This window comes from Poecilia formosa, unplaced genomic scaffold (genome assembly GCF_000485575.1).
Source record: "Poecilia formosa unplaced genomic scaffold, Poecilia_formosa-5.1.2 Scaffold114, whole genome shotgun sequence".
Classification (NCBI taxonomy): Eukaryota; Metazoa; Chordata; class Actinopteri; order Cyprinodontiformes; family Poeciliidae; genus Poecilia; species Poecilia formosa.
This window is the reverse complement of record NW_006800053.1, coordinates 950488-967919: the sequence shown is the minus strand read 5'-3', so window position 1 is coordinate 967919 and position 17432 is coordinate 950488. Positions and strand designations below refer to the sequence as shown.

The window sequence follows — 17432 nt, the reverse complement described above, 5'->3', positions numbered from 1 at the left end:
AACATTTGGCTCAGACACGACCGAGTTCACTGTTATTACGCTCAAATCCAGTAGCCGAAAGTTAGCAGCTGGACCTCAGTGCCTCTGCGGCTCCTTGGCCTAGCTGCACCGTCCACCCTGACCTCCTTAATGCAGCTTTCCTCCTGCTTTGCATTACAGCCAGAGGAATGCAGGGATTGAGGGAGAGCAAAGAAAATAGTGCCATAGCAGTGACTGAAATGTGGTCAGGAAGAAGTGGAGAAGACTTGGGTTAGACCTCGCCAGTGTTAGGTTGGAGTCAAAAATGACTCCAAAAGCAATTAATGTTGAGTACATTTCAGTTGAGGCTATAATCTCTGTTTTCTTTTCATCTGACTGAAATGTAATCAGAAGCAAGTCAGTCCTCTACATCGTTCAGACTGTCAGGGTGGACATCGATTTGGTTTAAAAGGAATATACAACTAAACATTACCTACATATAAATGGCTGGAGATTCTCTTAAGATACCTTATAACACCTGGTAAAGTAAGCATATAAATGGAAAACAACAAGGGACCAAGTATAGTAACTTGAGGAACACCACAGATCAAGTAAACGTTGACAGAAGAGGAGCTGCTGGTGTTGGTAGAAAAACCAGTTGTTTAAATGAGAGGAAAACCAGCCCAGACTGGATGCCTATAAGCCTATTGAGCAAAATTCTCACCAGTCTGAATCAAAACTGAGGTCAAGTAGATCTTTATATAGCTTTAATAAGACAGAGTTTGGCAGTTTGTACAATACAATGCTTGGAAAACCCAGATTGAAACGGATAATTTGCTGTCTGATTAGTAAAGATTTCTCTACTAGGCACCCATTGTTATAGCATTTGAAATTGTGTTTAGCAATACTTTTAAGAGATAGAATTAGTTTTATGATATTTGTAACTGTTAATAGTCTTACAGTAGATAAATAAGAGCAGTAAAAAAAAAACTCTGGAGCAAGTCAGGGCCTTGTCAAAACAAACTGTTCATTCTGGGTGATGCAGAGTCCATAGATGATCCAGGTTACAGAAGAAGTTGTTTCTGTTCTGCCATCATCATGGAAAATGGAAATGGTGAAAAATCTTGGAGAATTAAATGTTTTAGGACCCAAGCTTTAAGATTTTAAAAATGGGCCAGATTTGGCTACAAAGGCTAATGTCCTTCTGTAGACTTTGACATAAAATGAGATTAGGGCAAGTTTGCGGAAAAAGGCATTGTGCGATTGACTGGTTGTTACTCTCTTTACCATGTTCTATACGGTTCATATGATCTCGACCAGAGGAATGTAGGGGGCAGGAGAAAGTCCTCACAAAGTGACTTTTCTCCATTGAGCGTTCAGACCGCCACACTTCCTTCGTGCCTCCGTGGTTTAACACGGCTTCTCAATCTGTGTGTTTGTCTTGGCCCCTGAAACTTGTTGAATTCTCTTGACAAAAATGCCTCTGTTCAGCAGTTCGTTTAAGCGACTGCAACGCAGCCTTGATGGAGTATAGCTTAGCACAACGTGGCTTTGTTTTTTTTTCTCTTTCTGCTTTCATGAGATATTTATTTTTGCCATCGCCTACTTGTGTGTGTCTTGGATTAAAAAGACAAACGTGAAAACGGAGATTTAAAAAAAAAATAGATGCATTTGAGAGCCTGTTGACCTCTTTGTGTTTGTTAACAGGGGGAGTTGGAACGTCAGCTCCTGCAAGCCAATCCAATCCTGGAGTCGTTTGGCAATGCCAAGACGGTGAAAAACGACAACTCGTCTCGCTTTGTGAGTTTAAATTATCTGTTTAAATGAACATTTTCTTTGTTCAAAAACATCCAGGGAGAAAACTGAGCTCTCACCCCCTCAAGATGAGTTTTTATTGAACTTCTTTTAGTTGGACTGTTTATTAGGAGTGGAAAAGATCCTGTTGGATGAGACTCACAGTAGTAAACAATGAGTGAACAGTGACGTCTTTTCATTTGTCAACATGTGATTTCTTTCTGTTGAAGTAAGTCTAAGCCTTTTTTATGCACTCTAGATATAAAACCTCATACTCTTTATACTCTGAACCTATTTTTTCACTTTTATTTTGTAGGAAAAAGGAAGTCAGTTTTGGGTTTATCTGTTGTGTCTACAGAAGTGACGGATCTTTATGTCAAACAATCCTCGTTTGTAATGGCATTGAAGAAGCCTGAACCACTTTTAAACCACTTGTGTGATCCAGGTTATTCTGGTTCATCTATGGACAAAAATAAACCACAACAGACAAGATGCAAATTTGGTGTTGGCACTAAAGGCTAGTAAGAATGTAGCTTGTAGCTAGCCTTTGAAAGTTAGCTCATAAGCAGATGCTATATAAGCAAATATAGCATCTGCTTATATTTGTTCGCATTTCCGCTGGTATTTTGCTGATTTATATTTCTGGATGAGCTCCAACTCTTTGAGGAAAGAAGGTCTCTTGACATTACACTAGATTTTAGCCCTCTTTTATTTTTAAATGGTAATTGTTGTGGTAAAAATTTGAATTTTAATGTAAAAGATTCTGTAAAAACACAAAAGAAAATAAATTTGTGGTGAAAAATCTCAACAAAAAACTGGCTTCTAAAATCAAATTCCCAACTCTTCCCAGGAACATCATGAAATCATGTCCGACTGGCAGAGATCTGTTGGAAAACCATCATACACACATATATTTAAGGTTTTACTAGGTCGGTTGTGTAGCATTTAGAGCCACTCGTCGAACTTGGTTTGGCGCACGGTAATCGAATCAGTGTTCGCCCCCGAGCGTTTCACATTTCTCTGTGGCTGAGTAAACCATGTGGTGAAAATTAAACGTCGCGGTGGCCAGGTCCACATTAATCACAGGTGTGTCTGCTGAACAGCAGTGGATGCACACGTTCCCACAGACCGAGACACATTTACTGTCAGGAAACCACACACATGCCTCGGATTCCTGCTTGACATGTTAACCTGGCACCTCCTAATATGGGCATTTTGGTTCCTCACTGCATTTTTGTCGTGAGCAAGTAACCACTTGGGGGTGGTATGTAAAATAAAGCAGAGCCCAGAAGGAGGAAAGAAACGTAGCTGAATGCAAGATTGATGGCAAACGCATGAAACCGTATAGTCGTGTTAGTGTGGATGTGTGATAGTGTTTTTGATTAATAACGACTCGTTCATCTGTCTTGTTCTCCAGGGGAAGTTCATCAGAATCAACTTTGACGTTACCGGCTACATTGTTGGGGCCAATATTGAAACCTGTATCCTTAATGCCAGGTTCTGATCTAAGGAACAATGGATCACTTCTTAAAGAAAAAAACCAACAAAAAAAAAAAACAAGAGCCCAACAAAACGTGTGTTCAACTAATAATGTGAGTCTCTCTGCATGCTATCCAAGCTGTTTTGTTTTCCTACATTTATCTCTTTCTTTAGTAAGGGAACTAATAGAAAAATGTTACAATATTTTTTTTAATCCTGTAACACAGTTGAAATGATAGAAATAAATTGCATTAAAGTGATAGCTACTCTTTTTTTATTATTATTTCTGATGCAGTGCTTCTCCAAAGTATCTACTCCCTTGAACTTTAACTTTAGTGTGTTTTCTTTACATTTTATGTGATGGACCAAAATAAAATAGAGTAGGGCTGAATAGTGTGGCATGCACTTGTTTTTATCCACTGTGAGTTAATATGTAGTTGAAGCACAAGATAGCTAAAACAAATATAGAGCATCTGTGAACATCAACATTTGAATCTTGCCTCAGATTCCGTTGGTTATAGAGATGGACTTTGACTGGACCACTCTGTCTCGTGAACATGCTTTGACGTAAATGGACAATTGACGGGAATTAACTGGTTGTACTGAATTTTCTTTGAGGGTATTCGAGTAACGTGGTTTGAACATAAATGCATGCCACACTTTTTAAGGTTTTAAATTGCAAAACGTTATTGAAAATCATGTTTTCCTCCCCTGGCAATTTACATTTAACTCCCACCACCATTAGACCAACATAGTTTACTGTGTTGGTCTAATTTGCAGGCGTTATTTGGGGCTGTATTGTGGCAAAACATGAGAGTTCATCAGGTATGAATACTGCATGCATTTATTTCTTTTTCTGAAGGAAGTTTGATTGTTCGGATAATGTTTTCCCTGCCAGTCCTTAACTCTGGCCCCACAGATCTTCTAGAAAAGTCGAGAGCCATCAGGCAGGCAAAAGAGGAGAGGACTTTCCACATTTTCTATCGCCTGTTGGCAGGAGCTGGAGAGCATCTTCGAAGTGAGTTTCTGTCCTCTTAACGACCCGGTTGGCATCAAATCTTTCACTTGTTTGCTGCAGAGCTCAAGAGACCCGGTTTGGATTTGCTTGTCTGATTGGCTCACGCCGTTGCAGGATGAAGCAAAAGATATTCAGATAAAAATGCAACAAAAACTAAAAAGACAAAAAACTGTTACTGTGATTTAGCATTGACTGTCTACTTCTGTTTTGTAAAGGTCCTTGAGATTAAATTTGTTGCGAGTTGTGAACTTAATCCAATCAAATATTAATTAATCTATGGGAAATGTATGTTTAATAATAGTTTTACTTGTTTTCCTTACACAGCGGATCTCCTTCTTGAGGGATTCAACAGCTACAGGTTCTTGTCAAATGGCAACATTCCCATCCCGGGTCAGCAGGACAAGGAGAATTTCCAGGAGACAATGGAGGCGATGCACATCATGGGCTTCTCCCATGACGAAATAGTCTGTAAGCTCCGTTTCCAGATGTGCCGTCCACGTCTGCATCCCATTAGCGAAATCTGTTTTTTTCCCTTCCTTCTCTTGTGGTGCCGTTAGTTTATCCTCCATGGGGCGAACAAATAAAGTTTTATTTTGCTCTGAATTCACCAGGCATGTTAAAGGTGGTTTCTGCCGTGCTGCAGTTTGGCAACGTCGTGTTCAAGAAGGAGAGGAATACCGACCAAGCCTCAATGCCTGAGAACACAGGTGAGCCGGATGACGACTCCCTCTGCGGGTAACATTAGAGAACCCGTTTTATGTCCTCGCTATTTTCTATACAGAATAATCAGGCTTCCGGCTGTTGTTTTGTTTTAATTACACAGGAAGTTACTCACCTCTGGTGTTTTTTTTTTGTTTTGTTTTTTTATTTTGCTTCTCTCAGCGGCGCAGAAGCTCTGCCACCTGCTTGGCATGAATGTTATGGAGTTTACCCGAGCCATCCTGACCCCGAGGATCAAAGTGGGACGAGACTACGTGCAAAAAGCTCAGACCAAAGAACAGGTGAAGCTCCATGCCACAGTTGCCAGTCAGGGTCAAGTAATCTGAAGAATGGATTACGGAAGACATGGATAAATGTAATGTAGAAATGTGAAGGAACTTTGTTTTTAGACTTTTAACAGGTGTTTTCCCTGTATTTTCTACTTCATGTCAGTGTTTGTGAGATTTACTGTAACAAATACAGAAAACTTAAGTTTTTAGACAATGGAAATGTTTGTGAATGTAAAAATGCAGGAAATTTGGATTTACAGAGATATGAAAAAATGTAACACGACAAATTGTTAAATATGTCTAAAGTCTGTTTTTGAGCTGACGGAAATGTTTGTAAAATTAGTGGAAAATGTCCTGGTAATTTTCTGAAAGGATTTTCTTTTTTTTGTGGAAATTTTTCTTACAGTGCACGTCTTAAACTTTTTCACATTACCAATATTTTATTGAGATCAGAGCAACATAAAGTTGTCAATCTTCATACATAAGTGAAAAAAATGACACATGCCTAAGCCCGTCACAATAACAAATATTGCTAGACGATAAATTGTCCCAGTAATTAATGCGATAAACGATAATATTGTTGTTTTGAGACCATTTTCAAGTAAAGTACTGATAATGGAATAATAATGCAAGTTAATTTCCGTCTCACTTATCAATAAAGTTTAATTTTGTGAAGAAAACTTTACACTGAAACTGAAAAATATCTTAAATATCCAAAATGAAACACGGCAACCAAAAACTACAAACAACAATAACTCAAAGCCACACTCAACAAAAGCCAATAATAAAATGGATCATGATGTCTCTATAAACAAAATAACCCTTCAAAAAATATGAATCATCAGAATGGAAATGATCAGGCTCATTTTCATTTATGTGATTAAATCACTGATAGCTTTTCCTGCTACCATAAAGCTGATTGGTTGATCGTCCCGTTTGAGTCCCGCTGTCTGACCTCACTCTGGAACAGATCTTGATTTCCTGAACCGCACTCGGATCACTCCTGCGTTACTGACTGTGTGGTTTTTGCTCTCTTAACGCAGGCTGACTTTGCTGTGGAGGCCCTGGCCAAGGCGACATATGAGCGGCTGTTCCGCTGGCTGGTCCACCGCATCAACAAGGCCCTGGACAGGACCAAGCGACAGGGCGCCTCCTTCATCGGCATCCTGGACATTGCTGGCTTTGAGATCTTCGAGGTGGCGTTTTACCATCTTCTCCAGTCGCGTTCAACGAGAAATGTTTCGCTAACTCGACCGGTTTGTTTTCCAGCTGAACTCCTTCGAGCAGCTGTGCATCAACTACACCAACGAGAAGCTGCAGCAGCTCTTCAACCACACCATGTTCATCCTGGAGCAGGAGGAGTACCAGAGGGAGGGCATCGAGTGGAGCTTCATTGACTTCGGCCTGGACCTGCAGCCGTGCATCGACCTCATTGAGCGGCCGGTCGGTCTACTACCACGTGCCTGACACGTCTGCGCGTCTTCTCCGGGGATTTTGACCGTGCGTATTTTCTCAGAACAATCCTCCAGGAATCCTGGCTTTGCTCGACGAGGAGTGCTGGTTTCCCAAAGCCACAGACAAGACATTTGTGGACAAAGTGCTGCAGGAGCTGGGCACGCACGCCAAGTTCCAGAAGCCGCGGCAGCTGAAGGACAAGGCAGACTTCTGCATCATCCACTACGCTGGGAGGGTACGTATCTGCCGCTTTCTGATCGCTCTCTTTAGGAGTTTGGACTTTGAAACTTTTTCAGCAGCTTTAGGAGTCAATATTTGTAGTTTGTCTTTTAAAGTGACGTGTTCTCACGAAAGGTGGGCATTTATCGTATTGTTACTATTTATCGTGATAAATTTCTTATCATGATGAGAATTTCGATTTATCTCAATCACAGTAAATTTCCACTAATTATGTTTAAAAAAACTCTCCGTATTATCAGAATTAGTAGGTTTACTATTTTTTCTGCTGTTTGTACAATAAAAACATCATTAAATACCAATAAATCTGAAAATTCAGCAGCTTAGTGATACACTAATTTACATGACTATCCTAAAGAAGCACATTACAAATGGGAATGTTTTTCATTTTCAAGAACATGATTTTTGGGTTTGTAGGTCTTTAATTGCTGCAACACACAGTCACATTCATACAGTTACCTAAAAAGATGTAATAAATAGTTCTTATTGTCACTTTTATCATTGTCACAACACTACCGCAAAATTTTGTGATGAAACTTTAAGTCCGTATCACCCATACATCCTAGTTTAAAGCCAGTTTTTCTCTGAGGCTCCTCTAATAGCGTAGCTGCCCAGGTCACAGCGTGAAAACAAAGGCACAGTTGTTGAACTGCTGCTGCAGGAAACCCACATCTGGTTCAGATTGGTATGAGATGGGCTTTCTGATGCCTGCTGGTTACATAACACAAGTTTTCTTTTTTCTTTTTTAGCTTTCACCTTTCTCTCTCTGTGGAGGTCTGGCATCTGTTAGTTGAACCGATCCTCCTCAGCATTCCTGAGAAGGCCGCTGTCATAAAATACGACGTTACGTCTGGAGCTCCAGCTCCATTAGGGTCTACATGTGTTTTGGTTTCCGATGTGCTTATTTGCAAACACTCAGAGTCCTGGACCCGATCCGTAATCAGGAATATGTGAAGTGCCAGATTCACTTAGACAGCCGGATCCAGGAATAGCGTGGAATTTCATGAAACAATTCCTGCATGACTGCAATACTGAGGGGGAAAATAGCTGTGAACATTATGTGGTTGTTTATTAAGAGTCCTGATTAAAGCCACGTGCAGAGTTTCCTCTCAGGTTGTTGAGCATGTCACTGGTTTCTCATTATCCCGCTCGGTTTGCATGGACAGTGCCCTGCTAAAGCATTCACGCTCTTGAACTTTTACACATTTTGTGACAAACTGAATATTTTATTAGGATTTTTATTGAGCAAAACACAAAGTAGGAGGAAAACAATACCTGGTTTCCTAGATGTTTTACAGGTAGAAGATGGAAAAGTGAGGCTAACTAAACTCAATACTGCTAATAAAATCCAATGCAACCTTTTGCCTTCAAAAATCACCTAATTAGTAAATAATTATCTTATTAGTAGATGATTAGTGAGATGCTTTGAGAAAGCATCAGGGGTTTGGTAGAGAAAATTACTTTACAAACACCATCATGAAGACCAAGAAGAAAAAGAAATCTATAGCATGGAGAGACTTATGCTTTCCTTGAGAGTGGAGTTGGAGAAATTTACCAAATGTTGGAAAAAATTGATTATGTATGCACTTTGTATTGACCAATAAGTAATGGAACTGTGGGAAAATGTGTCTCTGTCCATTTCAGTTACTTAGCTATTTTTATTGGGGCCTGCCATAGCAGAGCATAGGAGAGCATTGAAATGTCTTGCAAAGCAAGCACCGAATTAATATTATTAATTTGAGAGATGTCTCCCCCTCTGTGTCTCACTCACACACATTACCATAGCAACAGAGCAGAGATGTAGAGAACTACAGAGATGCCAGAACACTCAGTTTTTACAGAGGAGGGCAGAGCTTCCTGTTACAACTACAGGGACGCCACATTGGCTGAATGCTTACTGCAGACAAGTATATATGTTTTAAAATATATTTACCACCAATGACAAAAAATAAATAAATAAATACTTTTTTTCCAAATTCACCAACTGCACAATTCTTGTTTAGTAGTATTAGATAAGTAGTATTTCAGAAGAGCAGAAGAAATCTTATGTATTTTGAATGAGAACAATATTTGTTGTTAATCTGTTGCTAAGAGACGAGCACGTTTTCTGGTAACTAAGTGCCACGAAGTAAACATTTGATTTTTACTTTTGCAAAATTTAATGATAAGCTTAGAAACGTAAGCTTATCTGCTTACATTTCTAAGCAGATAAGCAGTATTTAAAAAGAGCTCATGTTTTATAAACAATATTACTTATTAATTTGGTGTGAACCGATGAGTGTTTTTTCTGGTAACGAGCTGCCACGAAGTATAAGTCAGATTTTTACATTTACAAAAAAAACAAACAAAAAAAAAAACAATAAAACATTTTCACTTTTCTCCCAAATTCACCAATTACACAATTCTTGTTAAGTTGTAAGTAGTGGAAGATAAATAGTATTTCAAAAGAGCAGAAGAAATCTTATGTTTTTTTTTTTTTTAAAACAATATTTGTTGTTAATCTGTTGCTAAGAGATGAACTTGTGCCACAAAGTGAACATCTGATTTTTACTTTTGCAAAATTTACCAAATGAAAATTTCTTGTCTAAGCTGATAGCAGTATTTAAAAAGAGGTCATGTTTTATAAACAATATTATTGTTATTAATTTGGTGTTAAGATATGAGCAATGATTTTCAAGTAACAAACTGCCACCAAGTATAAATCAGATTTTTACTTTTGTGCTGAATGTCTGTTTTATAATATATTTGCTATCAATGACAAAAAGACAAAAAAAAAACAAACAAAAACAACAAAATAAAACATTTTCACTTTCCTGCCAAATTCACCAAATGCACAATTATCGTTAGGTAGGAAGTAGTGGAGGATGAGCAGAAGAAATCTTATGTATTTTGAACAGTAACAATATTTGTTGTTAATCTGTTGCTAAGAGATGAGCGCGCTTTCTGGTAACCAAGTGCCACAAAGTAAACATCTGATTTTTACTTTTGCAAAATTTACTGACTGTAAATTTACATTTCTAAGCAGATAAGCAGTATTTAAAAAGAGCTCATGTTTTATAAACAATATTACTTATTAATTTGGTGTGAACAGATGAGTGTTTTTTTCTGGTAACGAGCTGCCACGACGTATAAATCAGATTTTTACATTTATTAAAAAAAAAAAAGAAAAACATTTTCACTTTTCTGCCAAATTCACCAATTACACAATTCTTGTTAAGTTGTAATTAGTGGAAGATAAATAGTATTTCAAAAGAGCAGAAGAAATCTTATGTATTTTGAATGAGAACAATATTTGTTATTAATCTGTTGCTAAGAGACGAGCGCGTTTTCTGGTAACCAAGTGCCACAAAGTAAACATCTGATTTTTACTTTTGCAAAATTTACTGACTGTAAATTTCCATTTCTAAGCAGATAAGCAGTATTTAAAAAGAGCTCATGTTTTATAAACAATATTACTTATTAATTTGGTGTGAACCAATGAGTGTTTTTTCTGTAAACGAGCTGCCACGAAGTATAAGTCAGATTTTTACATTTACAAAAACAAAAAAACAAAAAAACAAAAAAAACAAAAACAATAAAACATTTTCACTTTTCTCCCAAATTCACCAATTACACAATTCTTGTTAAGTTGTAAATAGTGGAAGATAAATAGTATTTCAGAAGACCAGAAGAAATCTTATGTATTTTGAATGAGAACAATATTTGTTGTTAATCTGTTGCTAAGAGACGAGCGCGTTTTCTGGTTACCAAGTGCCACGAAGTAAACATTTGATTTTTACTTTTGCAAAAGTACAGATCAGAAGGCCGTGCATTAGCATTAGCACAAACATTGCTAATGCTAGCAGCCCACATTAGCCTTTTCCCTAAAATAAGCTTTTTAGCTATTTTGTTTATTTATTAGCCATGTTTAGCACACTGAATGGAGGAAGTCAATGTAAGACAACATGCTAGTTGTAGCCCACATGCCACTGGCAGCATTTAGGCTAACATTAGCATTTTGTCTAAATGCTAATGTTAATTTTTATCATCAGAAAGCTGAGTTCCAACCAACAGGCACACTTTGGCAGGCCCCGTTTAAATTTCTCCAGAAATTTTCTAGTTCTACTGTGCTGCTATATCCCTGTTGTCCATATGTTCGTTGCCTGTAATATTTTAAATTAAAAGAGAAAAAAAAGAAACATAAAAGCATGCTTATGGCTCAGCTTTAAATATAATGCTTACCTGACAGTTTGGTTATTTTAGAGCACTTATCAGAACAACAGAGGCCTGGGATAGGAACATTTTAGCTATCCAACAACCATTCCTCTAATATCAACATAATGTGCTGCTAGTGAATAATACTGGGCTTGACAGTTTGAACCTGTGATCCCAACTAGTGCCAGTCGTCTGATTTTCTTTTTCTGTCAAAATCAGCTTCAGATGCACTACTTAGATTATTATTAAAAAGTGAAACAAACAGAGTGCAGACTAGAAGCCTCTTCTGCTGGTGTTAACTTTAAAATATGCATTCAAGATGCAGTATTTTCATAGTGAACATGGGTGAAATTTGTGTGTAATTAGAATCTGATATTACAATAAATTGTTCTACATTTCTGTTTTCAGTATAAATTACTCAAAAAACAGATTTCTTTTGTAGAACTACCTGATTGTATTTTTTTCATTGGGATTTTATTCGGGATAATTAATGGAGTTGAAATCATTTCTAGAACATTTTTCTTTTGCAGCTGCTTAGATAAAAACTGGATCACCTGTCGTGTTTCTGTAGGTGGACTATAAAGCTGACGAATGGCTGATGAAGAACATGGATCCTCTGAATGACAATGTGGCCACGTTGCTCCACCAGTCAACTGACAAATTTGTGGCTGAGCTCTGGAAAGACGGTACGTCTCTCTTTGCTTAGAGCTCACTATGATTTCAGCTGCACAACCGTTTACCTCAAATCTGCATTTTCTGTTTTATCTAATCTTGAAGAAGTTCCTACTAGACCAGGGGTGTCCAAACTTTTTTGCCACATGGACCAAAATTATCTTGTCAAAAAGCCTTGCGGGTCAAAAAAATTAGACGAAAAAAGGAAAAGCAACATACTTTGATTATTATTTTAATGTATTTTTTTATATACTTCGTGTTGTATTGTGTTAAAACATTTTCAGTTTTAAGATTTTAAAGTGTCAGTATTATGCAAAATCAACTTCTTTGAGATTTGTATCATGTTATAATGTTATTCCCTCATTACAAACATACCTGGAGTGTTGACTTGATTTTTTCATGTACATTTGAGAAATCCTTTAATCAGCTTCACACCTGGTGAAGCTGAGCATCAGCTGAGCTCATTATATGAGCTGCTTCTCAGTGAAACGCTGGTATAAAGGTCACTAAAGAGTTAATAGAGGAGCCATGTTGGGATGTCTTCCTGAAGGTGGAGTTTCAGAAAGACCAGGAGTTTTTAAAGAGACAGAGGCCCAATTTCATCAGTTGTTGTAAAAATTGTGTGTGTGTGTGTATAATACACACACACACACACACACACAATTTTTACAACTTAAGTGCTATAACGGGCAGGTAAATGTTTATCATTCTCAGACTGTAGCCATGGGTCGCACAAAATTAGTCCAGGGGCCAGAAATGGCCCTCTGAGCCACAACTTGGACACCCCTAGACTAGACGGTGAGTTTCCTCCAGAGCTCCACTCCAAAAGCCAAATGCTTATTTTACACTGTAACAGGTTTCTGTATTACGTAAATAATTATAAATTAGTTTTAAAATCATGCGCCTAAACAGTAGCCAACGTTCGGACCAACTTTTACTCTTTCAGGCCACTTTCTAACGTCTCCTCAATGCAGTAATAACTTGTGCCTGAGGGAGTGTGAACAATGGGTGTTTGTGTATGCATGCCTACTTTCCTTCTCTCTCTCACGCCTGTCTTCTCTCTCTGTTGCTGTAGACATTCAGACGTTTCAGAGAGCCTCTTTCTATGACAATGTGTCTGGGCTCCATGAAGCTCCAGGTGAATGTTAGTAACCAGCTTTCTGTACTTCTCACTGTCTCTCATTGCTGCCGCTGCCAGGCCCCCATTCATCCCCCTTTCCGTGTCATCAGTGCATTCGCGCATACATCACCACACATTCCTCCAGCTTTGCATGGCTCTGCTTTTGTTTTGGGTAAAACCTCAGGCACGGAAAACGTGATGGTTGCAGCTTTCTCCAACTGTGATTATTTCAGTGAATGTTTCAGGAGTTGATATAATATTTTACAGTTCCTGGAGTGTTTTGTTTGGTAAAAGAGGTGGACAGCATTGCCTGCTGCACAAACTTGTGTGTCTTCATCAGAATCTGGCCTCATGTCAGAGCTTCAGCCTCATTATGCTCACACCGCTCGGCAGTGCTTCAAATTAGGGAGTCCTGGTGATTGTTTCTGCAGTTTATCTCATCCTGCAGCGATGGTAGGAACCAAAATGTCCCTTGCAAATGTTCTTTTTAGCACGTTTTCACTTTGAGATTTCCACCGATGCTGTGATGAGTCTTCTAACAAAGCATCGTTTGGCTTCCAGCAGCCTCATCCGAACCTTCAGCACATGGAAAATTTTTCTTTTTTTTTTTTCTTTTCCCAAACTCTCTGGATCCAGGGATGATTTCAGTTTGCAAAAATATTGTTGCTGTCATTTATTGGCTCAAAAACCATGGAAACTTCTGATGGCCAGATATCTGATCCAACTTCAAAATATTGAATGTGAAAAATATGTGTTGCATAACATCTTCCATTTAATTCAAATCATTATTTTATTAACCTGCTGAAACGATTCAATAGTTTCACAATGAGATTTTTTATTTATTTCTGGAGTGCATTAAAGCAAATCAGTAGTTCTTCAGCTGTTTGGACCAAATTTCTTGTACTTGATCACATTTATAATTGAAAAAATACTTTTTGTGCACCTTATTGTTATTCTAAAGTTCAGTGTTTGTTTTCTTATGAGGGAGGTACACTAATACACACAATGACAGAGTCAGATCACAGTTTCCTGTATTATATAAAAATAAAAAACAAAAAAGAAGGAAAGAAAACAAGGACTAAACATTGCTATCTGATTAGATACTCATGTTGAACAGTTCTCATTGTTCTGCTCTGCTTTGTTATTTAATGTTTGTATATACAACACAGTTACCTTTTGCAGCTGTTTTTTTTTTCTTTACATACACAAACAGCTGCAGCCGAACCGCTGATGTCCTCTGGGTTTTTTCCATCTTACCAGTTGAAAACCACAAAGAGGAAGGCTGAATCGTTGGGTCCCGACACATTTACACCCCTTCAGTTATTTTCACATTTTGTCTTCTCACACCACAGACTTTCAGTCAGTGAAGTCAAATTTCATGTGGTGGAACAACGTCTGTACTGGGAAGTATAATGGCTTTTTTGGGATTTGGTGGTATGTAATGTATTGAAAAAGTTTTAGGTTTAAGTTTTTTGTGTATTTATTTTTCTACAAACTTGAACTTCAGTTTCTGCTACCTTTCATAAACTCCAACCAACAGACTGGTTTTCATGTCTGAATGTTGTCTTCATGCTTTCATTGCAAGAAACAAAAGAGAAAAGAAAATACTTCACAGCTGTACATCTCAGTCTTTATTTGCAGCATTTCCTTATAAACATCAAGACTTAAACTCCACAAGAGCTTCACGTTACTGGCTTTTCTTTTTTTATTTTGTTAAAGTAGCTTAAGCATCACAGCATTTAGCAGTAAACAACATCAGAAAAATAAAAAAATCCCATCTATATCTTAAGAATCTCTTATTATTATGTTTTGTTTTTCCTGTTGTTGTTGTTTTACCATTAGTGGACCGGATCGTGGGTCTGGACCAGGTGGCAGGCATGAACGAGACGGCCTTCGGCGCTGCCTACAAGACCAAGAAAGGCATGTTTCGCACGGTTGGACAGCTGTACAAAGAGCAGCTGTCCAAGCTGATGGCCACACTCAGGAACACAAATCCCAACTTTGTGCGCTGCATCATCCCCAACCACGAAAAACGAGTGAGTCAGCATGACTGAGAGATGATTCACAGCTTCCTCTTTCACACACTGATGTCTGACGGCTGTGTGGGATCGCAGCTGGACACCTACAGTCATATATTTAATGACAAACTGCATGAAGTGATTAAACTAAACACATTTCAACTTGGACTTAAATCTGAGAGCAGACTATTCAAGCTCTAGGTTGTATTTTATAGGTTTATGCTTGATTTTACTCCATTTCAAACCAAAGCTGAAACGATTAATCAGATTAATCGTGAAGAATCAATTATAATTGTCAACAAATGTAGTAATCGATTAATCGTTAATTGGTGCATACAGACTCAAAAAGCCCAACTGGTGTTAAGATCAACATATTCAAAGCTGTAATTAATTAAAATTATACAGAACATTTATGCATTTTGCATTTAAGAAAAGAAAATATTGTCTTGTTATTATGTCCTACACAATACTCAGTGTCATAGTTTTAGTTTGAAATGATAAAAAGCCCTTCACTGTATTGATAAGTTGAGCAGAAAGGACTGAGCTTTTCACATATTATTGTTTGCAGCATTTTTATTCCTGCAGATCCTTTCATACAAATGTTCAAGCATGCACTGATGTAATGCTACGTTCCAGCATTTTAAACATGTTTATTTTCTTATTTAATAAAATAATTAGAGTTATTTGTTTACTTACATCTTTTATTATATTTCTAATAAGGCACAAAAAAGCTTAAGTGAAAAATCAGCACAATGTGGCAGTTTTTTAATCCGATTAATCGATTATTGTGAGGACAATCGACATATTAATTGATTAATTTTATTTATATAGCACTTTTTCAGGAACATGGCATTTCAAAGTGCTTTACGTGAATTAATAGGAAATACAAACAAAATAACAAATCAAAGGAGAGAGCAAAAGAAGAAAAGAAAAATCTAATAATATTAATCGATATCTGAAATACTCATTAGTTGCAGCCCTGTTTTCAGCACAACATTAAACTGATGTTCTGTGAATAGTGTGAAATCATTGTTTATATGTATTAATTTTACTTACCAATGTTGTATTTTGGGGGATTATTCTACCATTTTATTTTCCAATCCTGTCTGAAGTACACTAAAACAAACTAAGTTAAACATACAACCCGTCTCCTCCAGGCTGGGAAGCTGGACCCTCACCTGGTTCTGGACCAGTTGAGATGTAACGGCGTGCTGGAGGGGATCCGCATCTGCAGACAGGGATTCCCAAATCGGATCGTTTTCCAGGAGTTCAGACAGAGGTGATGTTTCAGCTGTCCTTTGTTTTTACTATTAATAATCACTTGAGAGGCTTTTTTTTCTTCATATAAGCTCGTGGTCCTAATCCTGCATTTTTAAGTGAACAGCACCGTGGTCCGTTACCAAACTCAATGGTGATGCCTATTGTTGGTTTAGTGTCTTTGATTTTATGTCAAAAGGCTCTAGCTTGGTAATTTCTTGATTACCCGACAAAATGTGGTTCATCACATCACGTATCTAACAAAGGAGGCGTTGATATTTCACAGGACTAACTTGTTTTAAAGAACTCTTTCTCCCATAAATAAATGTATCATCATCTGAAAGTTTAATTTTGTGTTGACTCAGGTTATTCTTGTCTGATAAATTTGTCACAAAAAAGCGAAAACCAGAGAAACCAGTAAGCAGGGACTGTGTGTGTTGTAGTTTAGAAACATCAGGATGTGTTGGGAAGATAACAACCGGAGGGAAAACAAATATGGCTGCATTAAGACCATGTAGTTTCTTATTTTACTACATTTTAAATGGGCTTTTAATGCATGCTGCTGCTTTTAATGAAGTTATTGGAGTTGGACACAAATATTCTTATTTTGCATCCATTGTTTAATTTGCATACATAATACAGATGAACAATTTGGAATAATATAAAATAATGAAGAGATCCCCATTGTATGCTTTCATTCTCTTGTAAAAATGTATCAGAATTTGCTTTAATGTTTAAATACTCAAAAATAATAATAAAACAAATCAGATAAATGCACTAGTCTGTTACTCTCCTGTTGTGACATTGCTTGTCTCTGCTCCATGTCCAGGTATGAGATCCTCACTCCCAACGCCATTCCCAAAGGTTTCATGGACGGGAAGCAGGCCTGCGAGCGAATGGTAGTGGCTTTAAACATCTAAACATAATGTTTATAAAAAACCCCCCCAAAACCATAAAACTTCACTCACAAAACCTTCAACTTGTTCTTTTTGTAGATTCAAGCACTAGAGCTCGATGGAAACCTCTTCCGTATCGGCCAGAGCAAGATATTTTTCAGAGCCGGAGTCCTGGCTCACTTAGAGGAGGAGAGAGACCTGAAGATCACCGACATCATTATTTACTTCCAGGCCGTCTGCAGAGGATACCTGGCACGCAAGTGAGGCCGGATATTGTTGAAATGTGAACCATATAACCCAAACCGGTGTTTAACTTTTTGTTTCACTCGCTGTTTCTCGTCTTCA

At 37.7% G+C, this 17432-nt stretch overlaps 1 protein-coding gene across 1 annotated transcript in view; it reads left to right on the top strand.

The window, feature by feature from the left end:
* The window catches only part of LOC103143665 (myosin-10), an 82326-nt gene that overhangs the window by 51879 nt on the left and 13015 nt on the right, over positions 1-17432 (top strand). The window contains exons 7-21 of the mRNA XM_016675463.1: positions 1666-1758; positions 3170-3233; positions 4151-4249; positions 4574-4717; positions 4861-4956; positions 5132-5250; positions 6282-6434; positions 6508-6681; positions 6755-6928; positions 11696-11810; positions 12872-12934; positions 14759-14952; positions 16092-16213; positions 17021-17090; positions 17187-17347. Of these exons, the coding sequence (XP_016530949.1) occupies positions 1666-1758; positions 3170-3233; positions 4151-4249; positions 4574-4717; positions 4861-4956; positions 5132-5250; positions 6282-6434; positions 6508-6681; positions 6755-6928; positions 11696-11810; positions 12872-12934; positions 14759-14952; positions 16092-16213; positions 17021-17090; positions 17187-17347 (1841 nt within the window). The remainder of the gene's footprint in view (positions 1-1665; positions 1759-3169; positions 3234-4150; positions 4250-4573; positions 4718-4860; positions 4957-5131; positions 5251-6281; positions 6435-6507; positions 6682-6754; positions 6929-11695; positions 11811-12871; positions 12935-14758; positions 14953-16091; positions 16214-17020; positions 17091-17186; positions 17348-17432) is intronic.